The sequence below is a fragment of the Entelurus aequoreus genome, linkage group LG07 (assembly GCF_033978785.1).
Source record: "Entelurus aequoreus isolate RoL-2023_Sb linkage group LG07, RoL_Eaeq_v1.1, whole genome shotgun sequence".
NCBI classification, from domain to species: Eukaryota; Metazoa; Chordata; class Actinopteri; order Syngnathiformes; family Syngnathidae; genus Entelurus; species Entelurus aequoreus.
In genome coordinates, this window is record NC_084737.1 from 58,078,657 (window position 1) to 58,099,352 (window position 20,696).

Below are 20,696 nucleotides of genomic sequence, written 5' to 3' on the forward strand. Positions count from 1 at the left end.
TGTAGATAATTGTTTGTCGGTCAACTCCATCATATTTATGATAAACTCAAATTTTCAATGGAGATAAGACCACTGTGTGGTTTAATGTCTGCGATATCGACTTGTTTGCTTCTGCCGCCTGTCAATACTGGAACAATTGCATATTTGTGCTTTTGTGACCGTAACAGTACTTGCTTGAACTGCCCAAAATGCATTGCGGGAGTTAATACACAAATATGTCAATAAAAATGGATTAAGAGTAGAGATGTCCGATAATAGCTTTTTTGCCGATATCCGATATTGTCCAACTCTTAATTACCGATACCAATATATACAGTTGTGGAATTAACCCATTATTATGCCTAATTTTGTTGTGATGCCCCGCTGGATGCATTAAACAATGTAACAAGGTTTTCCAAAATAAGAGAACAACTTCACCTCAAGTTATGGAAAAAAGTGCCAACATGGCACTGCCATATTTATTATTCAAGTCACAAAGTGCATTATTTTTTTTAACATGCCTCAAAACAGCAGCTTGGAATTTGGGACATGCTCTCCCTGAGAGAGCATTAGTAGGTTGAGGTGGGCGGGGTTGAGGTGGGGGGTGGTAGGGGGTAGCGGGGGGTGTATATTGTAGAGTCCCGGAAGAGTTAGTGCTGCAAGGGGTTCTGGGTATTTGTGCTGTTGTGTTTATGTTGTGTTACGGTGCGGATGTTTTCCCGAAATGTGTTTGTCATTCTTGTTTGGTGTGGGTTCACAGTGTGGCGAATATTTGTAACAGTGTTAAAGTTGTTTATACGGCCACCCTCAGTGTGACCTGTATGGCTGTTGATCAAGTATGCCTTGCATTCACTTATGAGTGTTTCAAAAGCCGTAGATATTATGTGACTGGGCCGGCACGCAAAGACAGTGCCTTCAAGATTTATTGCCGCTCTGTACTTCTTCCTACGTCCGTGTACACAGCAGCGTTTTAAAAAGTCATAAACTTTACTTTCTGAAACAGATACCGATAATTTTGAAACCGATACCGATAATTTCCGATATTACGCCTCCCTAAGGAGGTGTTTAGGGCACGTCCGACCGGTAGGAGGCCAAATGGAAGACCCAGGACACGTTGGGAAGACTATGTCTCCCGGCTGGCCTGGGAACGCCTCGGGATCCCCCGGGAAGAGCTGGGCGAAGTGGCTGGGGAGAGGGAAGTCTGGGCTTCCCTGCTTAGGCTGCTGCCCCCGAGAACCGACCTCGGAAAAGCGGAAGAAGATGGATGGATGGATGGATGGATGGACAATTTAAAGCATTTATCGGCCTAATTAAGAGTGTTCATTTTGTCAGCCATACTAATAATATATCTCAACAATAATTTTTTTTTTTTTTTTTTTTTTTTACAGTATACAGAAGGCCATTAAAAAAGGCGCTGCGGGCCAAAAATGGCCCTCGGGACACGTTTTGGGCAAGTCTGAACTTAAGTCAGGCACAAAACATTATATTAATGGCTTCTTACATTTGAAGTTACATAGCTGTGTGCAGAGAAGAATCAAAAGTATGACTTATTGAGTCTTTGAGTCTGCCTTGTGTGTGAAAAGCACTATACAAATAAAGTTGCCTTGCCTTGCCTTATTCAGTTTTCATTATTTCAGTACACAAACTACCTCAAACTTGACCATCTGTAATCATATACAACAATCTTGTTTTATTTGACATCAAATGTGATTGTATACAGATGGCATTTGACAACAAACTTGAGTTAAGCTCTGCTTCTTCTACTCCTTTTCAGAATGACAAACTGTACATATAAATACATGTGACTGTATGCATGTTCCAAATAAAGTAATACCAACACCAGTAATAACTGCATTGATTAGTGGTCATACGGGGAAAAAAACATTTGAAAACAATATAGCTTACTTTACCTTTCGCTTGGGCCTTTCAAACCATATTTCCCTCATTGCTTTGCCAGCATTAGTGGCCATGATGGTGGTCTTGTAAACTTTGCCCACCTGCACGTCTTTGAATTCAACGAACGGCGGATGGACTTGAACACAATTATCAGCCATGATTGGCACCTGTAATGCGTGTGCTTGTCGAAATGGCAACGCGCTATCTATTGAGTTGTTTCCATCGAGTTGCCATGGTAATGTCAATGACGTAACTGATCAAATGGTTACACGTGGACGCACAGTTAAAATGTTTTAAAGTGAGTTACGCAGTGGTACGTAACACCTGACGTTTACAATTAAAAGTTTAGCAAGGACTTCAGGACGGCTATTTCTTGTTGTAAAAGTATATTTCTGCTGAGTTAAACAGATATATGGACTTCCAGCAGCACTGGGGGCGGGGCGACTTCACCCATAAAACCCCAGATCAAATTCCGAGTTGAATTCAACCAAAGAACAGTAATTCAAACTAATTCAACTAAGTATACCGTATTTATTGAGTGACTAATCAGCAGTTTTGCTCTTGGGACAAAATATGTCACGTCTAGCTTTCCGTAGTTATTCTAAATATAGGTCACAGTGTAATACATGGACAAAATATAGGAAGAACAGTGCAATTATAACATTCAACACAGAAAATAGTATTTGTTTAAAATTATCTTGAATTGAATAAGGCTACAGGCGACCCCGAGAGGGACAAGCGGTAGGAAATTGATGGAAGGATAAACAAAACAAGCTTTTGGAAATGAACAAGCTCCTTCACCTGACACGCGGCCATCTTGTGGTGGGCGGGTCGTTAATATCGGATAAATACTTGCGTGGTGATATCAAACTATTCAGGACTCGTCAAATTTTTCTAAAATATTTCTGTTGTATTGTTCATATTGTTACTATTATAGTTTGTATATTATTTCACTGTATGTAATTTTAGTATATTAATTCATTTGTATGGTGTGCTGGAGTATGGCATTTACCTAAAATCCCAGGAAATTAGCCGGCCCTAATAGACAGACAGACTTTACAAACCCAGGGAATACACAGCATCCGGATAGTATTCACAGCGCTTCACTTTTTCTCCATTTGGTTACGTTATAGCCTTATCCCAAAATGAAATAAATTAATTTTTGTCTTCAAATGCCCATTGATAACGTGAAAATGTTTTATAAAAATGTACAAATTTATTGTGATTTTTTTTTTAACAAATCACACATACTTACTTGAGTATTCCTAAGCAATTGTTCAATACTTTGTTGATGTACCGTTGGCCGCAATTACAGCCTGGAGTATTTTTGAATCTAATGCCACCAGCTGGGCACACCTATCTTTCAGCAGTTTCACTCATTTCTCTTTGCAGCACCTCTCAAGCTTCCCAGGTTGGATGGGAAGCATTGGTTTACATCCAGTATGTCTCTGTACATTGCTGCATTCATCTTTCTTTCAATCCTGACTGGTGTCCCAGTTCTTGCAGCTGAAAAACATGCCCACAGCATGATGCTGCCATCACCACGCTTCACTGTAGGGATGGTATTGGCCTGGTGATGAGCGGTTCCTGGTTTCCTCCAAACATGTTGCCTGGCATTCACGCCAAAGAGTTTAATCCTTGTGTCTCCAGACCAGAGAATTGATTCTCATGGTCTGAGAGTCTTTCAGGTGCATTTTGACAAAACATTTTTTACGAAGAAATGGTTTCAGTCTTGCCACTTTACCATACCGGCCTGATTGGTGGTTTACTGCAGAGATGGTTTTCCTTCTGGAAAGTTTTCCTCTCTCCACAGAGGAATGCTGTAGCTCTGACAGAGTGACCATCAAGTTCTTGGTCACCTCCCTGACTAGACTAAGATGAACGCAATGTACAGAGATATCTTGAATAAAAACCAACATCTCCCATCCAATCTGAGGGCACTTGAGCGGTGCTGCAAAGAGGAATGGGCAAAACTGCCCAAAGATAGGTGTGCCAAGCTGGTGGCATCGTATTCAAAAAGACTTGAGGCTGTAATTGCTGCCAAAGATGCATCAAGAAAGTATTGAGCAAAGGCTGTGAATACTTATGTAAACATTTAGTTTTAATACATTTGCAAAATAAAAAAAATAAAACCCCTTTTTCCAATTGTCATTTTGGGGTATTGTCTGTAGAATTTTGAGGACAAAATTAATTAATTCCATTTTGGAATAAGGCTGAAACATAAAATGTGGAAAAAGTGAAGCGCTGTGAATACTTTCCAGATGTCCCTGGGCAGTTCGAAATGTAAACGGTAAATGGGTTGTACTTGTATAGCGCTTTTCTACCTTTTTTTAAGGAACTCAAAGCACTTTGACACTATTTCCAAATTCTTAAAATTAATGACAACAAAAAACTACGTAGCTCTGATTTGTTAACATTTATTTTTGGAGAAAAAATATATTTTATCAATGTATTTTACAAAATATAAATCATGCAAAATTATGTCATAATTCAAATGAAACAAAAGAAGTATTAATTTTTTCGATGAATATCAATTTTCCGTATTTCATCATCATGAATCATATTGATAACAGAGGCTGTTTTGTAACTTGAAATTACTCTGGTGAAAGTTTGGTCACCAGGGAATCCACAGCAAGCTTGGCCACATGGGGCATCAAATAGACTATAGTCAAGGAGCCCATAAACAGCTTTGTCACAGGGTGAACCAGAGCCATCTTTGCAAATAGCCGGTTCAGAATTAGTTTGGTCTCCTGGTGAACCAGGACCAGTTTGGTGAATCACAGCCAGTTTGGTCGTTTGGTGGTCCAGAGGCAGCTCTATAACCCTTCACTCCAGGGCCAATTTTCTCACTTAAAAGTCTATGACATGTTTGCTCACGAGGGGGTCTGGAGCCAACTTAGCAAACTTTTTACCCTGGGAGTCCATAAACAGCTTTGTTACATGGTAAACCACAGCCATCTTCGTTATTAGCGGTTTCAGAGACAGCCTGGTCTCCTGGTAAATCAGGGTCGGTTTGGCCATCTGTCGGTCCACAGCCAGTTGAGTCACCTGGCTGTCCAAGGGCAGCTTGGTGACTAAATGGGTACTGAGCCAGATGATTCTGAGGCGAACAGTGATTAACAGCCAAGTTTATATCCGCGTTAGCTTGACTAGTCTCCATCTCCTCCTCCCTAACCCCTGGCTTTGTGGTGGCTCTTTGAGACGCGGTCCCACCCTTGACAGAACATCTCTCCCCAGCAACCGAAGAGGAAGACTAAGTTCTGACTTCCACTGATGGCTTTTCATTTTCAACTTCTTGCTCTGTACTTCCGATAGCTTGTCTCAGTTCAATCCCTGGTTGTAGTTTAGGTTGGTTCTCCAGCTTAAAGAAGTTGTTTCGGACCACGTATCGAACACACTGCAGGAGGATGTTCCTCTCATGGCGGATGTCTGGTGCGAGGAGCTAGACCAATCAAAACAGAAGGTCATCTCAAAATTGCTCGGGAATAAAAACCCTTGGACTGTACAATCTATGCCGGCTTCTCACCATCTCAAGGAGAGTGGGCCTCCGTCTCAGCAGCGTATTACAGTGTCCACCTCGACCGCGCCTTCCTCCTCTCCCTCTTCGTCCTCCTTGTCCTCTTAGGTTGTTTGCCATGTTCCGATTAGACCAGCCATTGGAGACCCCGGAAGCTTGTGTGTGCTGATTTTGCAAAACCTTGTTTTCTTGGAGCAGTTCTTTGGCTTTTTGTATTGTTGGGGCTGAAACAGAGAGAACCCCTTTTTTATTTTTAGAAAAGACCACTGTCAAAGACTTAAAAAAAAGAACATACATTTCACTCGATACTGCAACTATTATTGTGTTCAGTACTTAATTGTGTGAATGCTCTTCAGCATATTATTCTGCACCAAAGTTCCTCTATTTATAATTTCTATTACAACTCATTTCTGGTGCTCAACTACTTCCACATTTCTCAACCATTACAACATTAAAATATTTCGCTTCTGTGAGGAGGTACCATTTTTGTCATTTAAAATGGTATTTAAAAGTACCGTACCTATGAACTTTTGTCAGAACAAAACATGCCCGTTTTTTCACCACATCAAAGCCCATTTCGAACTTCGAGGAATTACCCAGGATGTGACAAAGTATTTCCAAGTAGTAGAGATTTTTATCAAATTTAAGAGCTTACATTCACATGATTAGATTTCAGACTTCTTAAGACCCCGCATTAACCTGATTTCAGAGTTAATCGGCATCACCATCTGGATTCCCGATTTTTTCTAAAGCATTCTCTACTATTGGGAGATGGAGTCAATCTTTTTCAGTTATATATATGTAACTGAGAGTCTTGTAAGATTACTGCTGATGTACTGCAAGCGCACAATGAAGAAAGCACGGCAGCTCTAACTCGGGAAGTACCGTTTACAAATATCCCCGCACACATCATCAAATGTTTCAAAAAACCCGGAGCACACTTCCAGCATCCATAATAAAATTTCAAAGTTACATGCAGTCTGACTGCGCTAGCAAAATAAGGGTCACAAGAAACAGCTTACATGTTTACTGTTGTAATTTTGCACTTGAAGAAACAGTACCTTAACGAAATTCACAGGGATGGAATTGCACTTTTTAGAGTCTTGTTTACAGGTCAGGTTTAAAACTATCTAAAGTTGTTAATGGTGAAGAGAAAATATAAAGTATGTTTGTTTTTTGTAACAGAGTCGGGACATTTTCATTGTGTAAGTGCAGAATCTGGATTGATCAATTTAGACAATGATTTCCAAATAGGCACAAAAACTACATGCAGAGAGACAGATGTACAAACTCAGAACTAAGTCGATAACGAAGTGGTAAACTCACTGTGCGCTCCATCATCACTTTCACTCTCACTCATGGAGCCATAGTTGGCCACAAGAGACCCCAGAGCTGAGCTCATCTGCTTCGGGGCCACAACTAGGCCAGCACCACTGGAGGTAGCCGCTGCATCCTCTTTCTCGGAATCTGAAGGAAATGTGAGGGAAGACAATTAAACACACAGAACAATATACAGCACAATACAACAGTGTCATCAGGAGACCATGGTCATATCCAAAGCCACAGTCTGAGCCTTAATGGAGCGCGGTAACGTCTACAGCTCACAAATGCATGAAAACTGATGAGGATGCAAACCTCGGATTTTGACACGGCCATTGTGTTGTTCCTTCACTAACCATTGTCACTTTTGACCAACAATCCCAATGGATCACAATCCTGGTTGGACCGTGTGATGGGTAGGAGTTGTTTTGCTGCGGTGCCACTGTCAAACGGAGGAAGACTTTGGGGATGTTGCCGCTGGAACCCTCTCCCACGCCATTGGCCACGTCCTCTGCCTCTCATTCGTCTTAATATCAGAACACAGTACAATAGGGTTGGCAAATAGATTGACTTAAGCAACAATACAATGAAGTCCCACTGACACTATTGACCCAACTGCATTAATACTTGGCCAAGTAACTAAATCTGATCAGCACCAAATTCTTATTTTCACAATTTTTGTCGTCTCTCCTGTCCTGCTGCAGTGTGCATGCTCACTGCTCAGCGCTGTCCTCTGTGAAACCCAGAGCTCATATGAATGACAGGAACAAGCAGCCTATCAGTACACCAGTTTTTGTGGGGTTAAAGCCAATCAGAAGTAGAGTATGGCGGGTCAAAACTTTGCTAGCAAACTGGTGTTTCTAAGCTCATATACTTGTCCAATTAAGGATGAAGTTGTGAAAAAGTCTTAGAAGAAAAAAAAGTGGATTAGAAAAGAGACATTAAAGAGGAAATTATGAAAAAATAGCTAATGTGTTTGATTTTTACTGAAACAATTGTACTAGTTAACAGTGCCACTGCCAATGTAAAACATCACTATGTAATAGGGCTGCACGATTTTGCCAAAAAACCTAATTGCGAATTTTCTCTCCAAAATTGGCATTGTGATCATTTTGGAATTTTTATATTTTATACATAAAACTGCAAAAATAACAAAAGAAGGACATGTTACCTTTAGACTGCCAACATATTTTTGTCTCCAAGTGCCACACATTAAAACAAAAGCTTGTCTACATCATAATATTACACTGAAGAAATAACCAATAAAAACTATACAGCAATAAGGTAATGTAATCATAATACATAATAATAATGCAAGTAATCATTTAAAATTATATAATAAACATATTCCTCATTACTGTAAGATAGTTTACCATTGTACTGTAATTGGAAGGTAAATAACTTTATTATCCTAAATAAATACACAAACAAAAATTAAATGGACTCATTTTGGTAACCCTAATAAATATTGAACATCTTAAAGTTAGTTTTTTTTACCAGTTGGAAAAGTGAGGTCGGACGTTGTCTTTTTGTTTACTGCTATCACGTGGTCACGGCGGAATTTTTGCTTGTCCATCCGTGTTGATGGGCTCATATTGCTCATCATATTTGAAGCTGAAATATTCCCACAATAGCTTGGCTTTATAATCGTATGTTTTTCCTCCTAATTTGTGTTACTTTGCGGAACTTCTCACTGGCGAGTCGCAAGGCTCTATGTACTGTGGGTGCGCTGGTGGCGGCGCCCCCGCTGTCGTCTCTGCCAAGACAAAGATTGTGAATGACTGAAAAGAGGGGTCACTCTGTTCAATTTATTCCTCTATTAAACAAACACGCTCAGGTGCTAAGAGCAATGCACAGTCAGAGTCAGACGTCTTTCTTTCCTTTTGAAGCGAGAGACGAACAAACGCAAGGTTTAAAAATTCTGATTGGGGAACATGGCTATCACTCACACACTGGTGACGGCAGGAAAAAAAAACGTGGTTATTCACCGTATTAATAAAAAACAGCCCTGCTTTGTAACAAAGCATGATGATTAACAGCCGTAGCATCCATCCACACACTATGCTGTCGATGACAACAAAACTTTAACAAGTCTTCCTTTAAACAAATAGTTTGTGAAATAAATGACAAGCAAAAACAATGTAATTCTGAATTTTCCACAGTAAGTTAATTTAAGTAAAGTTATTTGTTTATATTGTCATTATTGTCATATTTGTTGTATGTTGTTTTAAGATGGAAAAAAATAACATCGATAAGCCCAATAAATGTAATTTTATACAGTGCAACCTTGATTTACGAACCCCTGTATTTGTAAATTTTTCTATTTACGAACTTTTAGATCAAGCCAAGTATGCCTCAGTGTGCGAACCATGTCTCTGTATATGAACACTTCTTTCAGTCATTTGTTTTGTTTCACCCTTGCAGGCAAAAAACGCCCTCATTGTAGTAGTGGCAGGGCCTTCCATGTCACTTTCTGCACTGGACACTCTCACAACTGTGTTGACACTTTAAGAAACATTTGAAAACTTCTCTTTTTATTAAAGCTTTTAGTTAATGCACCTTTTAACTATGATTTTTAATCCACTTTGTATCCTTTTTATGATGTTGCCCCTGTTTTAATTGAATTGTTGGTTTACTTCACCTATGTTTTGTACAGCACTCTGTGATTTTATCTGTAAAAAGCACTTTACAAATAAAATTTACTTAATTACTTCTCAGCGCTTCAGTGTGTGTGCCTTTTGTGTGTTTTTTCCCCTTTTGACAAGTTTTGTCCATTTTTCTCACTAATTATAAGTCCCTAATAGCCAAAAGACTAGCATGGAAAAAGGAGAAAATCGCTGTGGAATTTTTTTTTAAAAAAGACTATTTGCAAAGAGCACTGTACATTAATGGTGCTTGAAAGTGTGGAAGAATTGACGAAACAGGCCCCATACCGCAGCAAGATTTAGTTGTGATGAGAAGTTCTTACCGTCTTCAGGTTGACTCATTCAAAGGATACACATGCACACACATTTAAAACACTATGGTCTACATCAGTGGTCCCCAACCACCGGGCCGTGGCCCGGTACCGGTCCGTGGACAGATTGGTACCGGGCCGCGGCCGCACAAGAAATTAAAAAAAATAAAATAAAATTAATTAAATCAACATAAAAAACACAAATATACATTATAAATCAATATAAATCAATACAGTCTGCATGGATACAGTCTGTAAGCACACGATTGTATTTCTTTATGACAAAAAGATAATTTTTTTTTTTTTACTACCCCCCCTTGCAAATTTGGGACAAAATTGGGACAAATTTTCAAGCATTGACCGGTCCGCAAGTACAAAAAGGTTGGGGACCACTGGTCTACATAACATGTAACGATGGTTATTTGGTCAAAATTTTACATATTGTATTTTTCATACTATAGGGCGCACATAAAATTATTCATTTTCTCAAAAATCAACAGAGCGACTAATGTACATAGTAATTCTCGTAGTGCTTACCGACCTAGAAGCAATTTGATTTGGTACATGATGTAATGATAAGTGTGACCAGTAGATGGCAGTCACCTATAAGAGATACATGTGGACTGCAGATTGACGCCTGTTCAATAAATGACATCAGCAAGTACCAATAGGCAAGCAACACCACCACATTGATGTTTCATTGAGAATTTAGAACATTACCCACGGCGTTCAAAAATCTGTCAAATTGTTTTAATACGACTTTGGTAAGCTACGAAGCCGCACTACTTCATGGAACACAGAGCATTACAGCTACTGTAGTTTGATATACTGTGCTTCAACATACGGGTATCATTATGGTGTGTATAAGGACCCAAAAATGGCACCTATAAGGAGACATTATCTGGCGTTATGTTGCTCAATATTATGAAAAACCAACATTTCTTTACTATTGGTGGGGTTGTGCGGTATACCGGTACAAATAAAGTACCACAATACTAATTGATTGAAATCGGTGATATACTGCCTTTAAAAAGTACCGGTACCGTTCTTTCATCTGCAGCGATGACTACAGAGCCAAACCGCATGATGTTGAGTGTGTCAAAGCGTACACACAAAGTGCATACAAGCAATAACATCTTGGAGAGGATGAATGGCAAAAAACTACAATTCTACTGGTTAATACAGAGTGAAGCTCAATATGGAGATATTTGGGCTTAAAAACTAACGGTAAAGGTGACGCTTTAAACAAGGAACCGCCGTGCTTCAAGTGTTGCTTTAAAACACGCCTCGCCAAAGGTGGCGATTAGTATTACCACCTTTGCTTCAAACTTAGGTAAACATTTAAATAATGAACATTCAGATCTGCACAAGGAGTTATAAATAGTGACAGGTAATAATATAGTAGTTACACCTTTCCTGCTGTTTGGCTCCGGTGCAGACTGTCGTCAAGGAGCACAGGGCAGACGTTCCCTTCAGGGTCGATGTTTTACTATACAATGGGTCTGCTAAGCTCCGCTTTCCGGTCAGAATTTGAGGCCGCCGATTTGTGACATTCTGGTTGCTGCAATCTACCGGTCCAGCAAAGACAACACGCTGTCCAAGTGGACACACGTAAATAAGACTGCCCACAAAACGACACATCCTGAAGAGACGGTCAGAAAGCGGCTGGAAGATGGTCTGTAAAACATAATTTATGCAACATTTTGACCAAAGAACCACCATTACAAGTTATGTAGACCACAAAGAAGTGTTTTAAATGAAAACAATTATATAATATAATATAATATAACCCATTTAGTGCGTCTTATTTATGAAAATAAACCTGAATAGGCCCGCTCATCAGCAGTGGGCCTTATAATCCGGTGCGCTCTGTGGTCCGAGAAATATGTTGGATTATATTTTACAGACCATCTTCAAGCCGCTTTCTGACCGTCTCTTTAGGACGCACCTATTGTGGGCGGTCTTATTTGCGTGCATCCACTTGGACAGCATCTTCTCCCCGTCAGCCATGTTGTAGTTTTAGCGCTTCCATATCCAGTCTAGTGACAAATATAAATTACAACTATACTGTATTTAGTAGCCGAAATGGCACCAGCCAGTCTGTCACCACAACAAGAGGATAGGGAAAAAAAGGCGCTCGTTGAATCCCGCAAAGATTTCTGGGTAAATTTCTACCATGTATGGAGACATGTGCTGAGGTCACAACTGGGAAAAATGTCACAAATGTAGAACATTCCAAACGGCTCGTTTGGAGGAAGTATGAAGGAAGGCGAAGTTGTTCTATAAATATTACCGCAATGACTCCAAGATTTGATTTCACTTTTCTGGACTCAATGCAGACCCAAACACACAAACACCGGTGCCAATAGTTAAGAAAATTTGGTTTTGCATAATATATCCTTTTTAAAATGTGTACATGAGCGAGGACAAACAGATAGCTTGTGTAGGTAGCACATTCATTTATCTGTGGCGGTCCCGATATGGGATACACTAGAATATTAATAGTAATAATACACTTTGCCAACTACAACACAAAGCTGATATAAAGGCTTGTTTTTACTTTAAATAAATATAATCTTTTTGCATATGGGTTGGTTTTACAATTACAAAATTAAAAAGATCAAAATGGCCTGGGTTAGGACATGAATGGAAAGAAGTAAAAAAATACCCAAACTGAGCTGTCTCCAGAACCGCTCCAGTCTTCTCTCGCCCTTCCATCAGTTTTTTCTTTTTTTCGACATGCTGCAAAGTCGGATAGTTCCTGGAAAGAAAAGGCAAAAAGGGTAAAGACTTCCAACGTAACATTTGCAATGCTCGATTTCTGAATACTAACTTGCGTCTTTCCTCTCTCCACTTTAAAATCTCTTCAGCGGTGTCCAGCTTGATTCTTTTCATTCCTGGTGCATGGGTCTAAGAAATGACCAAGCACTAACATTAGCAAAGGGCACAACACAACATAGGTAATAAAGACTAACTTACATTTTTCCAATGGATGTTGACTAGTTTTTCATGAGCCGTGAAGCTGCAGTCTTTCACAGAACACTACAAAGTGGGGCAACTTAAGAAAAGAGTATGTGGTACTTCAAAGACTACTGTAACAAAAATACATTACCTTGACATGTTGAGCAACATGTTCCTCAAACTTCTCCTGGTTTTTAAAACCACGGTCACAGGTGTCACAAAAATGCAAAAAGGAAGGTCCATTGTTGCTCTGATCAAAAGGCAGACACATTTATCATTTGGAAAAATACAGCAAATTAAGAGCATGACGTGATTAATAATTAAAACATGTACCTTTTTTCCGCAGTTGCCTGTCGGTCTATAACCTTGATGTCTTGCTTGATACCATTCACGACCAGAATTATGGCCTACATGAATAAGTGAAAGGCAGTGCACATACACAAAATGACTAGAGATTTTATGTGATTATTTCCTATAATAACTTCAAATACAAGGGAGGTATTTTTCACAGGTGTCAAACTCCAAATGCAAAAAAACAGACATAGGCCATGTTTCAATACGCACACTTCCATTCTTACACTTCAAGAAGTACACTATGTAGTATGTATCGATGATGGGTAAATGATGGCTCAGTATGTATGTCGCTGCATTGACCTGCACTAATACTCTGTGGGTGTTTCACAATGGCGCCATCTACTGGACTAAATAAAAAAAACTCTTAGACCTGCAATTAAAATAATAGTTCCCTGAATGCCACATAGAATTCACACATTTGTTGTTAAGTTAAAATTAAAGTACCACTGATAGTCACACACACTCTGTCTAGGTGTGGTGAAATTATCCTCTGCATTTGACCAATCCCCTTGTTCCACCCCCTGGGAGGTGAGGGGAGCAGTGAGCAGCAGCGGTGGCCACGCTCGGGATTGTTAGCAAATATAATGGTTTTTTAAACAAATAGTTGTGCTTAAAGGAATATGAAATGCGCAACTACGGTTGATAAATGAAATAGTAAACAGGAAAAGACAATTTATCTTGTGTGGCACTATATAACCAAAATGTGGCATGTCACTCCCCGTGTTCACTCGCGAACTGAAAGAAGCGGTTCCTAACACATTGTGGTACAGAGGGACACAGCATCACTTCTTGTGTTTTATAATGCATCGCTGTTTCTGTACTGTTTGAGTCATTACTACAAGTGGCGGGCCATGCATTTCTCACCTAGGCCTTCAGAGATGTCCTACTTAGTCCGACTTCACCTCTCAAAATACCGGAATGTATGTCACCACATGGACACGGCTGGAGATCCTATACAGAGACCCACTTGCACATTACTGTTAATTGAATCCACTCAACAGTGTACAAAACGGTCTATTTTTCGGGCATTTAAAATTCAATAAACCCGCTTCAGCAATTAAAACCTATCTTATGTGGTACTGTCAAAATTTAAAGAATTGTATAAAACAAATGAAACATGAAAAAATTAAATATTTGAACTCACAATTTGTAGCACCCATTCGACGCCGTATAAGTTAGTGGTACCGCTCGTAGTAGTTAGTTGGTCGTAGTCGGTTGATTCGTGTGAAAGTCGCGGGCAAACTATTTAACCGCCGCAATAGCTTCAGGTGTCGGCCGACCTCGTCTCACAAGATCAGTGTTTCCCCCAGAAAATGTGTTAGTTAAGGTGGTGTCTCTCCAGCGTACAGACCGGGGTAGTGGGTGGGTGGAAGGATTGGTGTAACTCGGCCTGACGCCATCATATCTCCACCTCGTCGCTGCCACCACAGCCTGGGGGGGCAATAGACTACAGATTGTGGTGACGTAGGCCGGCTTCGTCACGTGAAGAAGCCTAAAATTTTTGGTTGCGTTTTCTGCTCCATTTGCTGAATGGCGATATAGAATATATATCTCGATATTTTGTCCGCAAAGTAAAAACAAAACAGTCCTAGTTACCTGAGATGCTAAGTACAATATGTCATTATTATGACTTCCTAAGTCAAAATAATGACAAAATAATGACTTACAAAGTAAGTAAGCTTTTGCAATAAGCGTTTGAAAAAAAGAGTTAAAAGTGGGGCCACATGCTGACATATGCTCAACTCATCATGCTTAATTTATTGCAGCATTTGGGAAGCCTGAAGTTGATTTTTGTTATGTAAATGTTATATTTTTGTCAACATGTGATAGCAGGGACCCTGCCATTCAAAACTAGGCTGCTACATTACTAATGATTAATGTAACTATAGCTGAAAAAAATAGTACAATAGCAATAGGAGAGACTATTCATCCCTGAACACCATCGAGTTCATGTAGGCTTTATGATGCAGTTACATTATTATATCAACTATCAGAGACAGTTTCAGGAAACTCTTCATTTAACATAATGTCATTTTTTGCTGCTTCAACACAGCTCAATCAACACAGAAAAAGGTAAAGTGAAATAACTTAGTTGTTAACTGTAGCTGTAGGTCAATAATGCTTGTCTTTCTCTCAGATAGACAGGGCTTTGCTGTCCGTAACACACGCACACACACACACGCACGCACAGACACCGCAAAATGAGCTAACGTTACGCTAAAAGCGAACTAACCTTCACCTCAAGGACTGCGAGCGAGCTGAGCTGCCGCTTATGTTTCTAGAACGTCAACGGGCTCATAGTGATGTTACTAGTAGTTGACTGGGAGGTGTTTATTATAATTATGCTTACCTGCTAAACACTTTTCTGCTCACCAGACCGCAGGAGCACTGACTACATGCGCTCTGAATACGCACTGCTGATTGGCTGTTACCGCTCTGCGTGTAACCGATCAGATGGTTCTGCGGGTGGGACAATGCTGGGTGCTGCAGAGACGTACTGACAGAGGCAGAACTAAGCGGAGCAGCTTGTTAAGACTTTAGTTTAGGCGGTGGCTCTTTGTTGTTAAGGCGGTGGCTCTTTGTTGTTAAGGCGGCTGCCTTAACAACAAAGCGCTGCGGGAAACCCTGAAGATGTAGTTTCTCTTAAGTATCCTTCTTGAAAATGGCCTTGCAAATATATATCTGCCACCTAATCAACATTTTACTCTCCTTCTTTGTGAGTACCGGGTGAGTTTTCTGTGGCTTTCTATGGCTCCGGTGCCACTTCTTGTTTTCGCAACTTGTGATTGGATACTCACTTGGGACTCCCAAGTGAGTATCCAATCACAGGACGCATAAATGTCAGGGCCAGCGAGAAGGCCTTACTGACAACAACTCGTGATCTGATTGGCTATGGCAATTGTCTATCACCTGTATGTGTCCGTTCACTTACAGTGCACAGACACCTGCATTGTTGATTCTGAAGGCCCCGGGCAGATTTCGTACAGCATGGCAACATAAGCTAGCTGAATTCTGATTGGATACAAACTCTAATCTAAAAACAATAGCACTGGAAGGAGCATAATATGACATGTGTCCTGGGCATGACGTTAAAGTGCATCCGGCAGTGGAGGCTCCTCTATGGGGTCTTGGGGCACTTTACTACTAATACCCCAGGTGGCCCTTGGCAAAGGCCTAGTACCTGACTGCCCCCTAGCCAGGGATACGGTGAAGACCTCAACAGCGGAGCAGGCGGAAGACGGTAGATTTAAGAACTACCACAACGGCTGCGATGGCGGAAGAAGGCTGCAGCAGAAAAGGGTTCCCAGTCGTCTTGGACTCCATGCCACTGAACCCTGACCCGATTCTGTCAAGGATCGTGTGGTGACTGTCTGTGCACCAGTCTCCCCACGTAAAACAAAGTCACGCACAGGTATCTTCCATAAGGGGATACACCCCTACCCGGAGGATCGTCATACTCGTTCGAGTGACCGCCGATAATAATAATAATAATAATATGACATGAAGAGAATATGAATACTTTTCGATATTTAGGGAAAGTAAATGAAAAATTACTTTTATCTTTAATTATTCGACTGCACGCCGAAGCACAGCACCAACCTCTTCGTCAAGTTTGCGGACGACACAACTGTGGTAGGTCTCATCCACAATAACGATGAGACCAGCTACAGAGACGAGGTGAGCCAACTGGCCACATGGTGCGGTGACAACAATCTCTCTCTCAATGTAGAGAAAACAAGGGAGATTGTTGTGGACTTCAGGAGAGCGCACACCCAGCACCCTCCTCTGACCATCAACGGTGTGGTGGTGGAGAGAGTGAGCAGCACCAAATTCCTGGGTGTGCACATCACAGATGACCTCTCCTGGAAAACCAACACTGCATCACTGGCCAAGAGGGCTCAACAGCGCCTCTACTTCCTCCGCAAACTGCGAAGAGCAAAAGCCTCAGCCTCCATCATGCACTCCTTCTACCGGGGCGTCATCGAGAGCATCCTGACCAGCTGCATAACTGTGTGGTACGGAGGCTGCACGGCGTCCTGCCGCAGGACGCTGCAGCGCACAGTTAGGGCAGCTGAGAAGATCGTCGGTGCCCCCCTCCCCTCCCTCCAGGACATTTACAACACACGCCTGTCACGCAAAGCACTCCGCGTGGCAGGCGACATCACACACCCCTCACACGGCTTCTTCAGACTGCTGCCATCCGGCAGACGACTGAGAAGCCTCCGAGCTCGAAGCTGTAGGCTGAGAGACAGCTTCATCCATCAGGCTGTCAGGAAGCTGAACTCTCTCCCGGCCCCCCCCCCCCTTCTCACTCTGCCCTGCAATCTGATCTGAACTGAACTGTGAACTGAGACACTACACCCCACCCCCCCCCCCCCCCACTCACCCACACACACACACACACACACACACACACACACACCATCTATCACTTAGCCACTTTACTCCGGACTCAAAATGCTGCTAACTGTTTTAACTGTTTACACTGTTTACATTGCACTTTGCACTCCCATCTGAATACTTAGATAGATATTATAGATATTCTGGTAATATCTTCTTCCCCTGTATATTTTTCCCCCCCCTCATGCGACTGTTTAAATTGTTGTCTTTTTTATTTTTCTTTTACACTTTATATTTATAGACACCGTGGATGTGAGAGGAACGCAATTTCGTCCACCTGTATGTCCTGTACAAACAGTTGTTTGACAATAAAGCTGACTTTGACTTTGACTTATGATCATGATTTCTGGTTATGTTAGGCCAGCAGAGAAGGCCCTGTTAGCTCTGACGTCCTACCACTGATTACTACTATGTAATCTTTGCAACGTAGTGCTGTCCCAAAACGTAAAATGTATCCACCATCTCGTCTTCGCTCCTTTTAAATTGTGAATTGAAACCACTTAAAGGCCTACTGAAACCCACTACTACCGACCCCGCAGTCTGATAGTTTATATATCAATGATGAAATCTTAACATTGCAACACATGCCAATACGGCCGGGTTAGATTAGTAAAGTGCAATTTTAAATTTCCCGCGAAATATTCTGCTGAAAACGTCTCGGTATGATGACGTTTGCGCGTGACGTCACAGATTGTGCGGACATATTGGGACACCATTGTGGCCAGCTATTAAGTCGTCTGTTTTCATCGCAAAATTCCACAGTATTCTGGACATCTGTGTTGGTGAATCTTTTGCAATTTGTTTAATGAACAATGAAGACAGCAAAGAAGAAAGCTGTAGGTGGGATCGGTGTATTAGCGGCTGGCTGCAGCAACACAACCAGGAGGACTTTGAGTTGGATAGCAGACGCGCTACCGTGAGTACAGCTTTGGCTTCCAAACATTTGATCGCTTGCCCGTACGTGCGTGCCGCTATATGCATGTCACGTACGTAACTTTGGGGAAATATATGTGCTGTATGAACTTTACGGAGGTGAACGGTACTTTGGGCTGTGGGATTGAGTGTGTTGTGCGGGTGTTTGATTTGTATTGGTGGGTTATATGGACGGAAGGGGGGAGGTGTTTGATATGCAGATTAATTTGTGGCATATTAAATATAAGCCTGGTTGTGTTGTGGCTAATAAAGTATATATATATCTTATGTTTATTTACTGTTTTAGTCATTCCCAGCTGAATATCAGGTCCCACCCGCCTCTCACAGCATCTTCCCTATCTGAATCGCTTCCACAGCCCTCTAATCCTTCACTCTCACTTTCCTCATCCACAAATCTTTCATCCTCGCTCAAATTAATGGGGTAATCGTCGCTTTCTCGGTCCGAATCGCTCTCGCTGCTGCTGGCCATGATTGTAAACAATGTGCAGATGTGAGGCGCTCCACAACCTGTGACGTCACGCTACTTCCGGTACAGGCAAGGCTTTTTTATCAGCGACCAAAAGTTGCGAACTTTATCGTCGATGTTCTCTACTAAATCCTTTCAGCAAAAATATGGCAATATCGCGAAATGATCAAGTATGACACATAGAATGGACCTGCTATCCCCGTTTAAATAAGAACATTTCATTTCAGTAGGCCTTTAAGTCCCTCTCTTTCCCATATGTAGCCATGATGGAGATGATTGGTGGTGGTGATGGTTAGTGTCAATCACTAGTTACCATTTGGGGCGTAACATCCGGGTACTGACGGCGCACTTCTATGTGTAAGTAAGGAAGTGAATTGAATTGAAACACTGCCTGAGTAGAAGTTGAAGAACATCAAGTGAATTGTATGTAATACAATATTATACATTTAACATTGATGCTGACCATATGAATATTGGGACCCATAGTTTCCTGAATGAGGACGGCAGCCTGTCGTTGCCCCGTGGTTCCCGGTAGCTTGACCGCTGTAGGCCGAACCGGGCTGGATAGGTGCCTCACTCCAGGTCCACATGCTGGGGTGGAAGCTGCTAGTCCGAAGGAGAGATTGCTGCTGCCATGGCAGTTGGAAGGAGTTTGGAGTAGGCGAGTCGAAGTTCGGCGCAGGGTAGTTGCCCAGTTTATCCATGCCCGTTGAATCACGAGAACGAAGATTTAAGAAGGTAATACTCAACGTCTTACCACACGGTCCTCACATGTGCTTGTTTTGCCGGAAAAATCTGACGTCATTTCCGCCGCCACCGGAAATAGACGTCGATGGGTTAAAAATAAATATTTAAGTCTGATCAAAACACTTAACCGAATAATGTATACAATACAGTGATCATAAGCAGGATTAAACTCTTTTATACAAGTAAATATCTGGATGTCGCGAGGAAGGAATTAGCTCGTGTCGTTCAGTTACATTTTTGTCCTGAAGATGGCAGGAAAAAACGTTTTAAAGCGAAGAAGAGGTAGCAGCAGGGTTGCCAGGCGTACGTTAATTACATAATCTGTACGGTAATTTCACAATTCACTCTATGCACGATCAATAAACCTCATATAAATTACCTGAGGACAAAAGTTGCTAAATGTGTTGGAATGATGAGGAGATCATGTCATTTATTGAACACCAATGCTCTGCTGTTATTGTATCATTCATTTATTATGTCATATTTAAACTATTGTGTTGAAGTCCTGGGAAATTGTTATAAATCCCATCTACAGCCTTAGTCACTCTGCAGATAAAAGGCCATTAGGATTGTGTCTAATGTTCACTACAGAAATAATTCAAATCCACTATTCATGGAGTTAAAGCAACTTAAACTGCACGATGTGATCAATTTTAAAACTGCTCAAAAACTCTCTACCATCCAATATACAGAACCTATTCCAGGATAGAGATGCTCACCATAGTTACAGTCTTAGAGGAAACAACAAATTATATTTGCCTTGTTAACAGAGTTAAACGAACGGTACCCAAGAACCTAAACTAACACTGAATGAGGAGCAAACAACTACGCAGCAGGCGGCAGGTAATGTGAAAAGGGAAGAACAAAAATTTATTAGCACCTGTGCAGCACATATACAATCAGGGCATGTCACGTGACCAGCAAGTGGCCAATCAGTCATTGAGAGCACAAGAGACAATACGTCAACACTCCCACTAGCTCTCATACTGTTAACATCATCATAAAAATAAAAACATTTGAAACAAAATCAAAAATCACATGTCATAAATCACATGAATTATTCTCCAAACATAAAGCTTGAGAATTTCGACAATTTGCATTTGGTTGCAGGCTTTGTCATTACATCTGCTACCATTTGATCTGTGGGAAGATATTGTAGACATATT

At 41.2% G+C, this 20,696-nt stretch overlaps 2 protein-coding genes across 2 annotated transcripts in view; both read right to left on the bottom strand.

The window, feature by feature from the left end:
* The window catches only part of LOC133654398 (cilia- and flagella-associated protein 47-like), a 175,578-nt gene extending 172,392 nt beyond the window's left edge, over positions 1-3,186 (bottom strand). The window contains exon 1 of the mRNA XM_062054714.1: positions 1,890-3,186. Within this exon, the coding sequence (XP_061910698.1) occupies positions 1,890-2,033 (144 nt within the window). The 5' untranslated portion in view covers positions 2,034-3,186. The remainder of the gene's footprint in view (positions 1-1,889) is intronic.
* Positions 3,187-3,958: 772 nt separating this feature from the next.
* nufip1 (nuclear FMR1 interacting protein 1) lies at positions 3,959-19,607 on the bottom strand. The gene is made up of 10 exons (XM_062054087.1): positions 19,247-19,607; positions 12,963-13,036; positions 12,781-12,879; positions 12,648-12,710; positions 12,502-12,578; positions 12,337-12,429; positions 7,069-7,238; positions 6,719-6,859; positions 5,402-5,616; positions 3,959-5,317 (listed from the first exon to the last, which is right to left on the bottom strand). The coding sequence occupies exons 1-10, from the start codon at positions 19,485-19,487 to the stop codon at positions 5,129-5,131; spliced, it is 1,362 nt and encodes a 453-aa protein (XP_061910071.1). The 5' UTR covers positions 19,488-19,607; the 3' UTR covers positions 3,959-5,128.
* Positions 19,608-20,696: the final 1,089 nt, after the last annotated feature.

What these genes read in the sequence shown, in the direction of transcription:
- nufip1 (XM_062054087.1), bottom strand. Translation starts at nt 19,487, where the DNA reads ATGGATAAACTGGGCAACTACCCTGCGCCGAACTTCGACTCGCCTACT. An exon ending in TGGGTCCCAATATTCATATG is followed by an intron (nt 13,037 to 19,246) that starts GTCAGCATCAAT and finishes TTATTCATGTAG; the next exon opens with GCCATAATTCTGGTCGTGAA. An exon ending in CAGGCAACTGCGGAAAAAAG is followed by an intron (nt 12,880 to 12,962) that starts GTACATGTTTTA and finishes CCTTTTGATCAG; the next exon opens with AGCAACAATGGACCTTCCTT.